The sequence below is a fragment of the Drosophila miranda genome, chromosome 3 (genome assembly GCF_003369915.1).
Source record: "Drosophila miranda strain MSH22 chromosome 3, D.miranda_PacBio2.1, whole genome shotgun sequence".
In the NCBI taxonomy this organism is placed as follows: Eukaryota; Metazoa; Arthropoda; class Insecta; order Diptera; family Drosophilidae; genus Drosophila; species Drosophila miranda.
In genome coordinates, this window is record NC_046676.1 from 9,051,850 (window position 1) to 9,070,332 (window position 18,483).

The 18,483-nt window shown below is 43.8% G+C and overlaps 1 protein-coding gene across 2 annotated transcripts in view; it reads left to right on the forward strand.

The window, feature by feature from the left end:
- Positions 1-18,483, forward strand: part of LOC108160905 — a 33,152-nt gene that overhangs the window by 9,980 nt on the left and 4,689 nt on the right. For both annotated transcript variants that reach the window (XM_017295178.2, XM_033391854.1), the window contains exon 2: positions 8,428-9,056. In XM_017295178.2, coding sequence (XP_017150667.1) covers positions 8,428-9,056 — 629 coding nt within the window. The remainder of the gene's footprint in view (positions 1-8,427; positions 9,057-18,483) is intronic.

An 18,483-nucleotide genomic window follows, 5' to 3' on the forward strand; every position in this document is an offset into this window, starting at 1 on the left:
CGGAGTAAGAGTACGAAGAACAGAGCAAAAAGTCTCGAGACCCGAACTCAGAATTCTCAGAGCCACAGTCTGTTTTTACATGCCGCATAGATTGAATATTTTCTGTTGGTGCCGCAGATTTGCCAGCATGCCAAAAAGTAGCAACAACAGCAGCAGCAGCAGCAGCAGCATGTGGAAATGTTTTGGCGTTCATAAATTTATGCCACGCGGCCGAGGCAATGGGAGCGAAAATGTTTTCCCTTGTTGAAATGTTGTCGTACATGGCCGTGGGGCAAGGAAGCTGGCTGCGGACTGTGGGAGGCGCCACGCAAATAGAATTTCAAAGAAGTAAATCTTGAAATGAAATTAATTTTCTCAATTTTCCGAGCTGCAGCTCTTCCACTACCCCTGCCCTCTCTTTAATTTGCATAGACGCAGTGCAAGGGAGGTGGGAGCGAAAACAGGAAAGTGGAAAACTTTCTTCGGGCTTATTCAGTTAACCCTTGGCCAGATGTTGGTCCTCAGACAACCCCTCAAGCAGTCGGATGGCAAATGCGAGAGATTTCCCCAGACAACGTCTTGTGCTGTCCCCCTCTTTCTCTCTCTATCTATCTATCTAAATTGGCCTTATTTTGCCATTCGAAAATCGATTGACCGATTGGCCTAGACGCTTATTAATGTTATCCCTGGAGGGAAAAGATAATAATTTCCATTAAAACTCATTCATTACCAGTCATAACTCATTGGAAAAAGAAATGGGGGATGATTTATTCCCGGATAAAGTTCCGACACGAGAAACCTCCAATTAAGTTGTTGCAAAAATACTCCTTGAGTAGATTGTTCGTTGAAGCAACTGCAATCAACTAAAGGAATGGTGCACACAAAAATACCACAACAAAACAAATTAAATAAGTCGCCACTCAGTTTGTTCAGTGTTTCGTTGTCCTACAATGGTCTCTGACTGGGCCAAACTTTGCCCATGCAACAAAATGAAATGTTTTCTTCATGTGGAATCGTGTTGTGCCGTGTTGTGGCATGCTGAACAATTGCCAATAGATTGCACCCGCAGTGGGTCAGATTGCTGTTGAATGAGCGCCCATGAACACAGTTATTCCCTCATCATCAACTTTTCATGTGCATTCACTGAAAGTTTCGTCTCTTGTCGAATTGATTACTGCACCTGCAATTAGTTTCTACGGCACGAAGCTCTGCTGCTCCTTCTCGAAGTCTTGCTGCCATACAACCATCGAGTCCTTATGGTCCGGAATCATGCAAAGTGCAATTGCCTGTTTCTGCTTCTGTTTGCTGCATTACAGGAAATTTGTTGCTTTAATAATATGTGAAAAGTCCATAGGAGAGCCAGCATAAATTCAGCATTGAGTGACTTCCATTACGTATACGCAGTGTTTGCTCAACAAAGCCAGCACTCGGAAGACTTTAAGCTTCCAAAGGGAGATGGAGTAAATGAGTTGTGAATTTTGTATTTGCACAGATTGTGCTTATGCTCAGAACAGATTAGATTCCATTTGATTCCAGCAACAATTTCGTCTTGCCTTCGGTCTGCATACAAATGGCATTCATGCCTTGTGGTTAAAAGTTCTACCACATAGTTTTCAGTGGGAATGAGAGCCAAATGTGTTGAAAGTTCTGCACTAGCAGTGGATGAAAGACATACTTGCATAGCCGCACTGTTAATGATCGAATGTATGCCTGACTGAACGAACATCAAGGTCATCCCAAGATGAGGCCTACATCTAAAGCGAGTGCATTGCGGTTGCCCGAAGGAATTTCCAAGAGAAAAATAACAGAATCTCCTGTCGGCAACTGCACAAATCAATTTTGCGGTCGACTATCTATTTAATTGCCACAAGGTGAGACCTGCAAATCAGTTTCCACCTGAAAAAAGTGCCTTCTGATGGCACTTTGCTCAGGAGCAATTCAAGTAAATGTTTTACATTTGAAAAATCTTTTGCGGCCCGGTTTCTCTTCAGTCGTATAGAGGACAGGCAGGCCTATAAGCCCCTTTTCCTATTCGGGCTTAGTGAGAAATGTCAACGGCATAAAATGGATAAGGGACAAATGTGACAGTTCACAGAAAAACATTTGAAACATAAAAGGCAGCACCGAGATTTTCCCAATCTCGGCTAAGTCAACGGGAGTGTCAACGCCAGGGACCTTAATGCGAACACGAGATGTGGGATGAGGGCAACAGGAATCGATCAACGGCATTCGCTTAGCCGCCTGGCCGCAAATAAATTGAACTTAAATAGACGACGTCGAGGGCATTAGATGTGACGTCTCTGTCAAGTCGAGACGACGGCCCGAAGGTAGGACCTGAAGGTAGCGTCGGATCCCAAGCGGCGGAAGGAGTTACCCTGATGTCCCCGACAAGCTCGAATGCCTAGCGACTTACAGGATAGCAAAGAGTCTTTTTGTTGTCCTCAAAGCATGCACGGTTCTCTTATGGAATAAATATTAAATAGAAGAAACCAGGCTTATATTCTCAGACTCCCAATCTTTCTGTATCGAAGAATCTGTACAATCATTAATTTTTCCATTATTTTTTTAGACTTGTGTGATAAACGTAGGTTGGGGTAGGTAACTCCTAAGCTACAGGGTAGAGCATAACCCTGGCTAAGTTGAATTCCGATTTTGATTACACTCGGCTCTGTCCGCTTCGCTCCCCTCCTGCCTCTGCTGGCCTCTCCCCTTCTTCCTTGTTGTGTCCTGCTCAGTGCCACCAAATTTGCCACATCCGGCGCAGAAGAAGCAGTTTATATTGGACTCCAAGTCGTCGCCGCTGCTTTGTATAAAAAACGTCAAGTGTGTCTGGTCGCCCGAAATAAGTGGACTGCCAAAAAGTTGCCTTCATTCTGTCTGCTCGGTTTCCCCTCCTCTTGTCTTCTTTTTATTTCTTTCCATTTTCCATTTTCGTCGTTGTTGTGTGTCCGTCCGTCCTTTGCTGTATTTCTCGTTTAATAATATTTTCACTTTGATGCCAGTTTTTGGTCAGTCAGTGGCCATTGCCCTGGAGCGAAGGAGAGGCAGAAAGGCTGAGAGTGGTTCCTGTTTATGCCTCCACATTACGGAAGTTGACAATTTAATTTTATGTACTTGCCACATTCCTTTTTGCCAGATACTAAACATTTATTGAATGCCGTTTGCCAGGCCAAAGGCCGTAAGGTTCGACTGTTCCATGGGCCATGGATTCCAGGCAGATATCTATTCTAATTCACACGTGCTTGCAATTTGGCAAATCCCACTGACATATAAATCTTCATTATGCTGAAAAAACAGTCTTCAGGACTCGCTCACACTTACTCACGCACTTAACTTATGGTATTTTTTATGAATTCCTTCCCGTTTGCCGCCGCCTTTCCGTTTGATTTCACTTTGCACTCGACGGGGCTCTTGGCTTCAGATCAAGGATTTTGTTTGGCATCCACACCGAAACTCGCTGAAGCATATTTCTACCTTATTCGTATTTATTTTGCAGCCATAATTTATGAATCCTCTGTGCTTTCGTTCCCATTTGTGGCCATTATTGATTGGCCCGAAATCAGTGTCTTTTGATGATACTCTCATCTAAAAATGGAAATTTTTAGTGATTAATGATGACAACATCCTCACAACCCTCCCCCCACTCTCTCCCCCCTGCAATTAGCTAAAAGTTGGCTTATCCCAGGATACTGCGGGGTTTTCAACTATTTAAAAGTTGAAAATTCTCTGGGAATTTAAGGATAAAGGAGGAGTGGAGGAAAAGCCAGGCATATTGTCCCAAACAAAGACCCAGAGTTGAACACTTAGACACGAATTGAAATAAAATAAACAAAATTAGAATGCCTCGCGAGCACTTTCCACTCTCCATGCCCTACTCTCCGCTCTTCACACTCCAATCCCCACTCTGACAGCCATTTGCCATTCCCTTTGCCAGATAGAAAGCCAATTTTATGACTCAACTTAAATAGGCACTTTACTTTTGGTCTTAATGCCTTTTTACGAGAGAGCCGAGCCGAGCCGAGCCTCGCGCTCCGCTCTGCTGTGCTCTGCTGGTGATTTTGTGTGGCGCAGTTGACGTCGCGAGGTCCTGGATTCACGACATTAATGATTGCCTCGCCCTGGTCCAGGGCTTTATTGGAAAATAAATGGGGGAATAGTCGTAGTATGTGGCAGCGCACCGCACTTATCTGATTTTACACTTCCGCCTTACTCTCATACTCGTACGTACATATGCCAGCCGGAGCCATCAAAATTATGACAGTCGCAAAGTGAACCGTTTGCCCCGAACAACCAACTTCGGGTGAGTGCCCATTAACAACAAGTTCCCAAGTAGCAGACCCGCAAGGCTGCACAGGCCATGCGTGGGGCCATTTTGCGGAATTTCAATTAAATGGCTGCAGAGTGGAAAAGTTTGCCTGGACCTCCTGCCCAGAGGAGGAGCAGGGGCTCTACTGGGGAGCCTTCAGTTGACGCATTTACACACAAATTACCGCCAAGTGTCAAATGCAAACATTTTGAAAACAGACAACAAACAATATTTGCCATAAAAACAGAAAGCGTCCAACGGAAAACTTTCGTAATGAACCAAGGGCCAAAGTTTCCCGCAGAGTCGTCCTCGTCGTCTTCTTCCCTTTTGCGGGCAGTCGCTTGAAGTTTACTTTAAAATAGCTTTCGACCAGACTTTAAGATGGAATTGGAAACCTCTTTAATTAATTAATTAAGCATTCTGTTGTATACATGTATTTAGTTACAAAATTTCCATTCAAATGCCGCACAGGGTATTGTGTATCTCCTCCTCGCCGCATTCGATGGCTCTGAAAGGTTCGACAAAGGAATTTGTGTCAATTCGTGCTGGCAATTGTCCCAAGCCCCTGTGACCGCAAATTTAGTTGCAGCATCGGAATAAATTATGCAGCCAGGGGCGTGGTGGCCGCCAGCGGAAGTCCACTGGCCATATATTTGTATTTTAATTAGAGAAATGCACATCGTTACATAAAATATGAAATCAAATGAAATTAATGAGTCTAGCAGGATGTCGTGCGCGCGTATAATTATGATAATGCCATTTCAAAATGCGTTTTCGGCCCACATTTGCAGCCATATATTTAACTGATGACAGAGCAAACATGGAAACAATTGCATTAGTTAGATGGATATTTTCGTGTAGTTTCCAGATAAACTAGTACTCGAATTAGAATTAGTAGGCCTCGAATTATTCCGGGAATGGTATCGTACGCTTGCACATAAATTTGTGACTACGAATTGGGACCGCAATCTCCTTTTACAAAGCCACAACTAAATGCGAACCATTACCATTCCAGGGTTCAGAGGGTTCATCTGATATGACAGAGCTGTGCATGTAGCTTTTCCCGCATGGGAACTAGCTCATTTAGCCAGCTGCTGTCTCAGCTTCAGTCCTTGATTCCCTGCAACAACATGCATATCCTTGCGATGATATTCCACACCCCTCCCCCGTGTATGTGCAAGCAAACTTAATTAACGTCAAGCCACGATGTCAGATGCAGCATAAATACGAATCCTACAGATCCTACAGATCCTGCAGAGCGATGATGACACAAGCACATGCGGAATCATTGATATTTGCTGTGTGCGAGGGGTTGGGGCTGGGGCTGGGTACTGTGCGGAATCACGCAGCATGCAGCCAACTTTTGATTAAAATGTCGTAGCACAATGGTGGGTAGAGAAGGGGGAAGAATGGTGATGACTGGTATATGGCTGAAGGGGGGCCAAGCAGGAGCGGGAATGATGAAAGTTTAGCGAACGCACAAATTGCGAATGTTTTGCCAAACGAAAAGTTTAAAATCACCCGAAAACAAAAAATGTACGGGAGTATTGCTGCTGCTGCAACATGTTTGTGGCTTGCGTTTCGGTTTCGTTCTCGGTCTCGGTCTCGGTCTGTGAGCTGGGAATCTCTGTAGTGTTGACAATGCGCACAACAGCGGTTGCACAATGCAGAGCGATTCCAAATCCAATCCCATCCCAGACAGCCACCACCACCGCTGCCGGAAACAAGAAAAATACGTAACAGGAAGTGGAACAGGAACAGAGCAGTTCCACTGCAAATGCAGATGTACGAGTGTGTATATCTAGTTGCAGATGGAGGAGCTGCGGACATGGATCCAGGGAGCGATTCTACAATGCGCCGTGAAAAATTCAATTACAAAGTCGCACAAACCATCGGAAGCATGCAAATTTGCAGTTGAAGCAACCAGAGACTCTGGGAGAGAGAGGTGAAGCAGTGCTGCAACAGGAGCAGGAGAAACTACGGGTAGTTCAGAAGCTGTTTTGCGGTCTACCAGCGACCATTACGATTACGTTTACGTATGTACGTAAGGAGCAAGAAGCACGGAGAAGTACTAGAACGGAGGCTGCATGTCGCCTGGCAGTCAGTCACGTGCGAACGTGACGAAAATACCACGATTCAGTTTCGGCCAAGTTCTGTGTGCCAATGAGTAGCAGCAGTAGTACGAGTACACTGGGCGCAAAATCCGGAACCTATGTACATACAAGATCCTGAAGAGAGTGTTAGATTTATTTTAATTATTCAAAATGGGTATTTTTCAATTAAATACTTGTAGATTCTCAACAATTCTTCTTTAAATGGAAATTTGAATGAACAAATCTGAAAAAGTACGATTGTCCATTAGTACAGGATTCCCAGGAATCTATTCCAATTATTTTCCATGAAATATAGTATTGAATTGTTATTTCATGGTTGTCGCATGATTTTCTCAGCAGTGTTAATTTTTGAAATGTTTTTTTCTTTTTCCCGAGCTGATGTTGGCAATTTGTTTGTTTTGTGCGTGCAGACAACTCCTGGAAGCTACTTGGTATTTATAGAGCACTGGTGAGGGCGGGGGATGATGGGCGGCTCCACAACAGAGGAGAGACCGCAAAATGTGAAACGCTTGCCACGGCAATCGTAGTCGTTGTGGCTGACCTGACCTCCGTAACTCTTGATTTCTGGACGGAGACAAACGGTGAGGGTGAATCAGTTGTACGGCTGCAGTGGCAAATTGCTGTGGCAAGACAATTGACAGCCACCTGTCAATTGGTCGCACTGAGCGATTGTCAGAGTCAACAACAACAAGGGGCATGGCGAGGTGTCAATCGAAAGATGTTGCATTGATTGACTCGATTGTTCTGCAATGGCACGGTGCGACAGACTAGCCAAATTGTTTTCCGATCCCCTCGAGACATGCACGTCCCCACCGAGATGTAGAGCTTTGCAAATCGAAAATTTCCTTATGTGGAGAATCCCAGCAAGGTACTAATTAAGTGCCTTCTCAAGAGTTGTCGTGCACAAAATTCCTCCTGTCGAATGCCAAACTAATTAATTTTGCATTATTCTATGGTAGTTCAGACAAAGCAATTGCCCCTCCAAATGAAAACTAAACATTTTCTTCGCCTTCTGTGGCCAAGGAATCCATATCAGTGCAAAATTCCAATCAGAAACCAAATGCATTAAGCCATTATTCAATTTGCAGTGTTGAAAATTCAAGTTAATTGACATTTGCGAAACCCCAGGCCCAGTTCGTGTTTGGCAAAAGCAATTATCGTTAATTGTGAAATATTATTTTGTTGGTCCAACAAAATCACCAAAGCAAGAAACGTGCAATGTGGTTATATTCCTCTGGGGCTGTGTCTATGGAATTGTCTCTTCGAGTGTGAGTGTGTGGGTGTGTGGGTGTATGGTTTCCCAGAACCATAACGAAATAGAGTCGGAATGAACGTCGTTGCAGTGAGCTACATTTAACCATTTAAAATGAAAGGCAAAGAAGAATTCCATTCCTCGAGGTGATAACATGCAGAATTTCTTGAATTTTATTCTTTGTTAGCTCAAAGAACATCGTTAAGTATCTTCCGTAGTTATTAATGCTATATAAATGCTTTATGTAAATAAAGGTGTATTATTTAAACCATGTTTCATCAACATTTTATATTTTTTGTAGCTACGGGTACTTTTGGGTGCAGTTTAAGATGTTGCAAACCACTTGGTTATGCATTCGTAGGGAAATATACTTAGGTATTACAAGAATAAAAACGTACTCCTATTGCCGGTCTGTAAATCCGTTTTTCTTCGAAACATTAAGGGCAAATCCTTCCTCTTTGACTCCCCATCGACACACTTTTCAGACTGCTATACGTTCTCCATTGAGTTTCATTTGCTAAAGACCTAAAATATTTCTCAGAAATGAAACAAAGGACGAGATTTAATTAGCCCAGCTTCTCCAAATGGAAATGTTTGGAATAATATTGCGTATACGCAGAGCTGTCAGTTAATCCAAATTAATTGACTTCATGCTGTTTCTGTTATTGTTTTGCCCCTCCGACAAACTGTTGCGGCAGGCGCCTGGCCACCAGCGGGCATCGAATATATTAACACATTTTAAAAATGTCACTCTCCCCCTTCCGACTCCTTCACAGACCACACAGCAATCGCAACCGCAATGGATGGGACAGGAACAGAAGCAGGAGCCGCTTTCACAATGGCGCCGCAAAGCACAGCGGCGGTGGCGGCGGCCAGAAGTGGACATAGCGCACAGCCATCACAGAGGCATATAAATCAAAATTTAATTATGTCACCGGTCTCGGCCGCAGCCCTCACGGCCCCCTACCCATCATACTCCCGAGCTGACTATGAGGGAGAGTCGGATCCCGAGCCTGTGCCCGTGCCGGAGCCCTATGCCCAGGGACCCGTGGGAGCAAGTGGGAGCAGCATAACAAGCTTCGATTCAACCAACTTGATCGATGACAAGCGCCAGAGCCAGGGCCAGGGCCTACATGCGAGTCCCGAGCAGCATCCGCAGCAACATCTACAGCAGCACTCCCGCATACAGGCGAAAGACACGGCCGGGCCCTATCCAATTCCCATGGCCGGCCACAGATCGGAGCCGGCTGAGAACAATCTGGAGGGAACGAACGGCATCGATGGAGTGGAAAGTGTGTTCGGCTCTCCCATGTACTTCGGCACTGAGAACTCGACGGTTGTGACGACGCAGATTGGCGCCACCGCCCACGTGCCCTGCACCGTGCATCACATTGGGGAAGGCGTGGTGAGTAAATACTACCTTTCCACCTTTTGGAGTTCTTGATACTCGTCTACGTATTGCTTTAATATTTTATCAAAAACGAATCCATCACTGCCGCGGCCTTGTTTGACTTTGTCTTTGGTGCTGGAGATGACAACGACGTTGGAGATGCCGTTGATGATGATGATGATGATACTTTTATTCCAGTTTATTTAGCGACTCCTTTCGGCGCGGAAGCATTTGACTTTTCTGTGCTAATTGAAACGGAAACGCAATAAATGTGAATTGATGGGAGATGAATGAGTCACCAGAAGGGCAGATGGGGAGTCGGTGGATGTTCTATGCCGATTACTTTAACTCTGGATCTGGAGCTGCTTTGGTGGTATTTCATTAAATACGTCTTTATCAAGGCTGAGATGTCGTGCTCTTCTCAGCTTCCGTCGAAACTAATTCGACACTAAACACAGAGATTTCATTGGACACTCGGTTCTGCCTGGGGCAACATGATTTGGTGGGTCATTAAGCAGTCGAAACACACACGCAGCAGCAGCAGACAACAAATTACACCTTTTGGGAGGTCTCCTCCTCCACCTTCTCCTGGGAGTATATGTGGGCGTCTGTCCAGCAGGACATACTGAGGCAGTGACATGGCAAGGCCTCAAGTGGTATTAATTTTCCGCTTGTCTAGAGTTATTACTCATACGCTGTGGTGTGCGTCACGTCTCGTGTATTTGTATATGCCTTCCCCTGACCCCTAATTCTACCTCTCAGCCGTCTCAGCTTTCCCTTCTGACTGCGCCTGGAGGTGTTTGTTCCACTACCCTTAAGAGCTGGACACGATTATGCTGTCCCCTTTCTTCATCTCTCCCTTGTCAGTTCCTCCAACCTGACCCTCGTGTGTGCCCGGGTGTTTGAGTGTTTGGCGAATCTGCTGTGTGTCTGGTTTAAATTGACGATTTCATAATTGGGCCTTCGAGTGTGCGGTGCGGAAGTTAAGCAGCACTTAAGCCCCTGTAGGCTGTCTCCACTGTACTGTGAGTATATATGTACATAGCCAGTTGGCATTTTGCACGACTGCGTGCTCAAGTGTGAATGGTAAAGCTTACGGCTTCCACAATACGAGTATGGGTGTTTGGGGCTCCTGCCTAATAAGTTGCCAATTTGTATTATGAAAATTATATTCCAGCCGGTCCTAGAGGTCTACAAAATGCTAATACTCGCATACATCGTTAAGCCGCAGGCCGAGTTTCAGCGAATGCACTGGAGCAATATTCGGAGCAGTTCAGAAAGCAAAGGCGCCTAATTTGCCAGATTAAATAATTAGTCCAGAGAATATATAGATGCATACTCGTACTTTGGCATTCACAATACTATCTCAATCAGGCTCAGACTCAGATCAAACTCTGTCTGGTACTCGGTATGCTCTTTGTACACAGAGCATTTTCATTTAATTATTCTCCCCATGAGTTTAAGTCTGCTCCAAATGGCGGAAGGCGCATTGGAGCACCGCAGCCCATGTAGTACACGTCCGTGGCATTATGGGAATGCAGTACAAGTGCAGGGCGAGTTCAGTGGACAGGAAATACACCTCCAGCCTTGGCATCGGCATGGGGAATAATTTCCATATTTCCATTTTTTGCCACTCTAAAAACCTCACTGTTCCCCTTGCCTCTGCAGTGCGGTAGAACTTGCAATCAAACTGTCTTCCCCAGGTCCTTGCCTTTGTCGTTTCGAGCATCAGTTTGCAAAAAGGTTTTCTTCATGAATTGTTAGAGAAAATGAAAGATGGGGGTATATCAGGCCCAATTTTTTCCTTAAACACTGCACACTAAACTTTACCGCGAGCCTCTGATTTGGCCTCGCCCCCTCCTTTCGTTGTCGTAAATTTCTGTGAGGCGACAATAAAATTCAGGAAACATTAAATAAATGAATTGCTTCCTCGAGCGCGCCTTTGTTTCGGCATTTTGCTGCAATTTTCATTTCAGTTGCGCCATCATTTTACAGTGGTTGAGTTTTAGGAGGGGAAAACAAACACAGAGGTAAATTTCCTGTCGAATATTTAGCCCGAAGGATAGTATCCTGGATGGTTATTTATGAATAATTATTTGTTCAATTGGAAGACAAATATCTGCTTGAGAATATATGGAAATTCACTGGCAAATTTAAAACGCATAAATCAAACGTCGAAAACTCCCACCTACACACAAACACATATAAGAGAGAAAGAGAGCTTGCGTTTTAAATTAAGAATTACGACACTCTTATGTGGCAGTGGGCGGACATTAAAATATGTCATTTGGGTATTATCCCAGAGCATCAGCTTAAACGGCATTTAAAATAAACTAAGCAAATACGTGTGTCCTTCGTCCTGTCAGCCATCACCCAGAGGGAAGGACTCCTCTTACTCCAGTTGCACTTGGCTCTTCTCATATAAATTGAACTAAATCAGCAGCACACTGCTGCCACACAGTCAGACCAGAGAAACATACATATATGTCGTACAGTGAGAGCTCCCTTCAAGAGTTTTCTCGTCAGGCCATCTGGTGTATTGGTGTATTTTCCTTTTTTTAATTTCTTCTTCACAGTTGTATATGTAATAATTAAATAATTAACAATTTAAATCAGCTGTGAAAATATGTAGTTAAAATGTCTGAGTGCTAGAAAAGTATAATTTCATTCCCTTTCGGGTTAAAGAAAGCCCAACATTCAGGTAATTCTAAAGAGACATGAACAAAGCTGCCTTTTTGGCTCAGAGCCCACTGTACCGCATATTTTTCTCCATATATGCTCGACTACGAACTGCACTCGCACTGTGCTTCTGGGCCGTAAACCTCACTCTTGTGACTCCTGCCTCCCAGTTGCCTTCCGCTTCCTTTGCTGACTCTGATTCCCATGATTGCCCTGTTGCTCTGCTCCCTGTGCTCTTCCATGCTGCTTCCGTGCATCCGTGTGTCTGTACAACTTGAGCACTTAATTACTTTTTAGATAAATTGTCGTTTTTAATGTCTAGACTCGCCTCTCGCTTGCTCGCTTTGGGACATTTTCATAGAGAAAAGTAGCAGTAATTAAATGTGCTCACAGCACGCCGTGGCGTCTCCTAGGCGTTCGACAAAGGAAAATTCCAAAAGCTTAAATGCCGAAAAACTTGCAAAATGTCCATCTCTCTCCCTCTCTTTTTCTCACTCTGCGAGAGAGTGTCTGCACAGATAGAACGTAATTTATTTATAATTTTCTAGAAAATGTTCTCCAATGCAGATTAGAAAATAGAATTATAAAAGGAAAGAGCGAGAGAGTGGGAGGCCAAGGTAAGCTTTGGCAAACGTTTCCTCTTGGTATATTTTTCCTACATTTTCCAGATAATAATACCGAAATTGGTATTTTATGAAAATTAACGCTTCGGGGAAGCTCTTCTGGCTCCACCCTGTGCCATCGGCTCTCGGATCAGTCGTTTAGATAAAAAAGGTTACGCAAATATTTAAGCAGCAGAAGGTCGGTACGGTACGGTACGGTACGGAGACAAACACATCTATATATGCATATATAATTTGCAAAGTTTAAGATCAGATAAAGGGGGAAATGTGAATCGCCCTTGTGAGTAACCATAGCCAAAACCAAAACCGAACAGAAGCCATTTAGTTGGTCCTTCGAGTGTGGCATACAAAAAAAAACAAACAAATAATTTAGCCACAATTTTGATGAAGGTTGGCAGGGGATACGGGCTACGGGATATAGGATACAGTAGCCGCTCCGCTTAATCAAAACAAAACAAACCCATATTTTCTGCACAATCATAATTTTTGCATAGTTTCAGCTGGAAATTCCAGCTTAAGTTTCCCCTTCCCATGCGATTTGGGGCACATGAATCACATGCCTTTCCAGATTGTTGTGCGAACAAAGTAATACTCGCACACACACTGGTATTCTTATGCCATTTCTCCGTTTTATTTGAACTCTCTTCTCAGCTGAGTATTTCATTCCCTATTTTTAGGGCCTGGCCTCCATGTTGCTGTGTGAGCGGGCTAAAGCTCCTGCTTGAACTCGAGTTCCAGTTGCCAGCCGCAACAAGAAGGCAAACAAAGCAAGGACCTCAACAAATACAGTCGTCGAGTCTTCCTACGCCACAGCACTCATGCATCCGCACAACAGTATTGTCGCTGTAGAGCTCTTTGTAGTCGCAGTCCCTGCTTGAAGTACCAGCAACATAAAAAATTATAAAATATTTTACTGCCAGGCTCGGTTATGGCTGCAATGACCTTCAAGCTCTAATGTGTCTGTATCTTTGTATCTGAATCTGGGACTGTTGCTATTTGTACAGCTGCTTCGTGCCCACTAGAACCAACAGCAAATAAAATGTATGTTCTATATACAAAATAAGGCCACAAAATGGTAGATCTCTTCATTACACCCACCAAGTTCTTGGGGGGTATAAGGCTCTTGGAGTTGCTGGTACTGTCTGCGGGCTGGCTTTGATTTTTAATTGGCTTTAAAATTGATTAGTTTTAGTGCGAATTGAATTTTATTCCTAAAACAACTGCTTCTTTTTTTCTTGTTAATGAATCGGTCAAAATTATGTTAGCTCTTTAAACTTCTTGAATTCACCAAAAGTAACAGCTCAAAACTCTAATCTAATAACCAAAATGTATTTGCTCACGGGACGATGATTTTTCTATGGCAAATATTAGTCGATTTTCGGCATATTTTAAATGGAAGCTTCAAGTGCAGAGCATCCTCAGGCATATGCGTGTGTAGTTTGCGCCAATTTGTCTATTTTGAGAAACCAATTTAATTATAAATGTCATTGAGGGTATGAGAGTAGCTGTGTGTCCATGACAGCCACACACACAGTGGCAGAGACACAAAAACAGACACAAGTTTAAGCTTATTATAAGCTTAGAGAAGCGTGGCAGGACGGGGCTGGGAAATACTCACACTGTGTGAGCCACTTAGGGGGTGCTGCTCCAAGAAGTTAATGTTGCACGAAAATTGCCATAAACCTTTTTGAAGGAATACAAATCATTATCACTTTGTTGCCGGCAGACTTAACCGTAATTAAGGCAGCTGAAGGAGGGACGCGACAGGACAGACACGCAAGCAGGACAATAGATAGTACAGGGCAGGAGAGGACAGGTCGGGGCACTGGACTTGTTTGCCAGCTAATAAGACATTCCAGTCGACAGCTTGATGAAGGCTCCATAGTCAAAGGCGGGACTGCCCACTCGGATAGTCCTCTGTTGATATTGCTCTAGCTGCTGTTGCTGTTGCTGTTGCTGCCTGTCACAATGTTTATTAAAACAAATGTCCCGAACAAAGGGGAATACGACTATTTGACCCAGATTTCTTTCTCCAGCGTCCGTGTCTTGAGTATACAGAATGGCTCCATAATTTCTATAAACTTTTGTGAGTGAAAGACAAAAGGGTTCTTCGGGGTCTGACCCCAAACCTAAAACAATTATACTGAACCGCAGGAGGACGGAGCGCCTGTCTGTGTGCGTGAGTGTGTAGCATAGGGAAAAGTTCAATGCCGTGACAGCCTCAAAGGACCTTAACCCAAGCCCCGTCACTGCCATGCCCATGTACATATATTCTTAATTATTTTAATTGCTATGCAATCATCAATTGTTTGGCTAACGAATAATGTTTGAATTGGGGCCCTGTGCTCTGCCATTAAATGGGGAAATGCCGCAGGCAAACAATCGCCTTTCACACAGTTGACAGCCACTGAAAAGTAAGCTATGGCAATTTTCATTTCCACTTATTTTTGATGCGGAGGAAGTGAATCGTATTAAACGAGAAAGCGTTAATTGTTTGCCCTGAAGACCGCTCCATAACATGTGAATGATAAGCTCAGAGTTGGGGAAAACAAGACATAATCCCCATAAGAGCATTGAAGTGCGCACTCTTAAATGGAGAAAATACTTTAAAAAGTGAGCAGTGAGGAGTACCAGGATATCTAAGATGGCTTTTCGGATGCAACTCCTTCATGCATAATATTCACGCGCTTGCCTTGAATCAGCTATGTAAAAGCAAAAGGTTTTATTTGCCCCTCCGGCTAAACTTTCCGCTCTAATAAATGTTAATTACTAGCAGATTAGCTCAAGTTCCCACACAAGAGTGATAAACAGTCAGGTATCCAACCATCTTCTGCCCAATTACTCGTCATTAATAACTGTTTTTCATTTGAATTATCTTATATCCATCGTATCCCCTACCTCGGGGAAATCACTAATTTGCGGAGCGCCAAGTGCAAATATGTTTTTTTTGCATTGAATGTTCAATTATGCAGTAATTGCACTTAAAATGCATTTCCGCTGCATTGAGCTCGACTTGAGTCTGATTTGCCCTCAATTATTGATGAATGACTGATTGGGTGCAAATGAATGGGAATAGGGGAAAGTACTCATCGATTTGTACATTCCCTTTACCACATGCCCATCAGTCCCGCCACGGAATGAAGTCAATTTATTCGACAAGGAACAATACAACAATACAGTTGTCAACTAAAATGCAAAAAGAAACCGTTTATTCATACAGAAGTGGCCGGCAAATAGCATGACAATAAATTGTGCGAATTTTTTTCTGGATAACTACATATTTGCACTTCAACTGTAACCCAAAAGTTTGCCAAAAAAGAGCAAACATACACACAAAATGGTTTATAAAAAAGGGTCAGATATTAGTGAAGTTCTTGAGCAACGAATCGGTGATGCCCTTGCATTTTGCGAATGCCGAGAAGTATATGTGGCAGATGGCATAATCTGAGGGCTCCAATTTCCGTTTAGTAAAAATGTACAGATATATATTATATATATTCGGCAGCTTCATTGCCTTCAATTTAGTTGATTCCTTTGCTCTGGAACCTTCGAAATTGATTTCCTCGTGCAAACATTCCGTTCGAGTCAACACTCCCTACGGATCAGAGAAGGCAGCCTTCTTTTCTCTCTCTCTGTTGCTTTTTACTATCCATTTTGTGTGTGTGTGTGCATTTTATGTGGGGGACGAAGTTGCAACCAAAATGGCGGCTGCCGTTGCAGTTTCCAAATAGAATTTTATTAAAATCGCTTGTTAAAAAGTTGTGCACATTGAAAAAGTTGCTTGTACTTTTTTACAACAGTTCTACATCCTGCCCCCTGCTTGCCCACACCGCAACGCACCACACGGCACCACCTCCCTCTCGCCCTGCGTAAAATTCTGTTGGCCATTGGGATTGTGTCAGAACAGAAATTGGTTGGACAGCGAAACATAAAGCACACAGAAATGTGCGTCAATAACATGCAACAACATGCATCAGAACAAAAGCCAATCAAAAGTTGTACCTATGCCACGGACCGAGTGAAACACAGGGGTGCGGAAGCTCTGGGGCTGTACAAAAATGTAAAGTGAGTTCAAACTTCTGCGGGGAAATAGATTTAGCCACCAAGCCATGCAATTACCCGGCACCCGACAGACGGGTAGGTCCCGGTCCCTGCCTGTCAGTGCGGGCGGCTGTCACGAATCGAGATTCTCCGATAAATGCATTGGCAGGCCCTGGGGGCGAGCCACGTCTTGTCGAATATATGGCCTACCTAGGGGCTACTCCGCTGTGGAGCTGTGGCACTGTGGTACAAAGGGGACAAGTAGTTAGCATAAATTTGCCATAAATTTGCTAACAAGTGATTTGTGGTGTGTGTGCTGTTGCTTTCGGCCATAAATAAAGCGTCACTTTTTATTTTACATAAAGCTCGAAAAGGTAAAATGTAAACAATTATCTGCGTGCCGCAGATGCAGCGCCACAGAACCAGGAGTCGCCGCAGCCACCACAGCAGCCGCGGGAGATGTATGTGTGTGTGTGTGTGTGGCAGCTGAGATTTATGCGCCACACTCATACACTCTTACTCGTTCACGTATGCAGCCGCACAAAAAGTTCTGCCAAAAGGGAAAGGAATTCGCAGGCTTTTGATTAATTGCCGCAACATTTTATTTCTGCTCTCCACATTTCCGGCTGGCGCTGATGGCTTCACTTGGCTCCCATCCACACATTCCACTCGAATCTTCCTTTTTTGTACCCCGTCTGCCTCGTTTCTTCTGCTGGCTAGCTGCATGGTTTATTTGCCGACACGTAGCACTTCCAGCACCAGTCCGAGTCCCAGACCCACTTCTCTGCGCAGTCCTTTTTGCCATCATAAATATCATAAAAATCCTAAAAAAACATAGATATAGATGTGTTTCTGCTTCTGGGAGTCGCCGTCGCCGTCGTCGTCGTCGCCGTCTGGTGACTAGGAGCTTCGGGGCCAAAAAGGAATTTATGCGCAATTTATGCCTCTCACTCGGAATTTTTACTGTTACAGATTGTATTGAATAGATATATAGAAAAGTACAAGCATATATCTGAAGATTTCATAAGCATATGCGAGCAAAATCTTGATAACAAACGACTTCCAGCTCTTTTTGCCATTCAATTGCAAATTTCCCCCATCGCAGCCATTGCCCGCCAGTTTGAAATATGTTTCGAAACAAAAAAAAGTGAGAGAATCTATAAACGTATATATGAGTATTTCCTAAACTGAAAGCTCTGTCTGGAAAGTATGATATTTTAAGCCGTCAGCTGCATGGGGAACTGGAACTGTTCCCTTGACTGCTTCTCTCCATTTTCCGCTGCGCCACATTGCGTATACGCCGCATTAAACATTTAAGCACGGCAAATGTAATTCCTTTTTATTGGCAAAGGCAAACGCACACGCAGCTGATTTAACAATTTCCTCGTTCAGCTTAATTTCGAGTTGGCTGCTGCTCCTTTACATTTGTTCTGCTCCCCGCTTTGTGGAAACTTCAGCTTCATCTTTGAGTTTGGGAGCTCGCGTGTGTCAATATTTGGGAGAAAGTTGCCTTTTACTTCGTTACTTTTTGTGGGCCAATAAATAAAGGTTCTTATCAATTGAAAATTGATTGATACATGCGCTTAGGTAGGACTCGACTCCGGGCCTCTCGCCTACATGGCATCATCTTCTGCAGCAGCCAATAACCCCATATGGACAGCTAATAGATGTGTTTTTTGGAGGTTCCCATCATGAACAGAAAAGTGGAAAAAAGTGGCGTAAAGTGGGAAAGAAGAAATGATTAATGGTCATTTAAGATTGGCTAAAGTCACATTCACAAACACACGTACACACCCAAACCGGGAAGGATGGAACAGGACGGTAGTGGGAAGAAGGTTTATTGGGGTTCCTCTCCAGCACACGCCCCTACATTTATTTGTTTGTTTGTTTGTCTATTTACAGATAGGTAGCCAATTCGAACTTTGAACCTAGGATCAATCAATCTGTTATTATATTGATTGTCGTCCTATCCTGGGCTGTTGTTGTATTTGCTGTTGTAGTAATTCCTACACGTAATTTCTTTTTGATTTTTCTTTGCTGCTGCCCTTCCATCCATTTTGTATCTGCGCCATTTGAAAATTGCATCATCATCAAGTTGT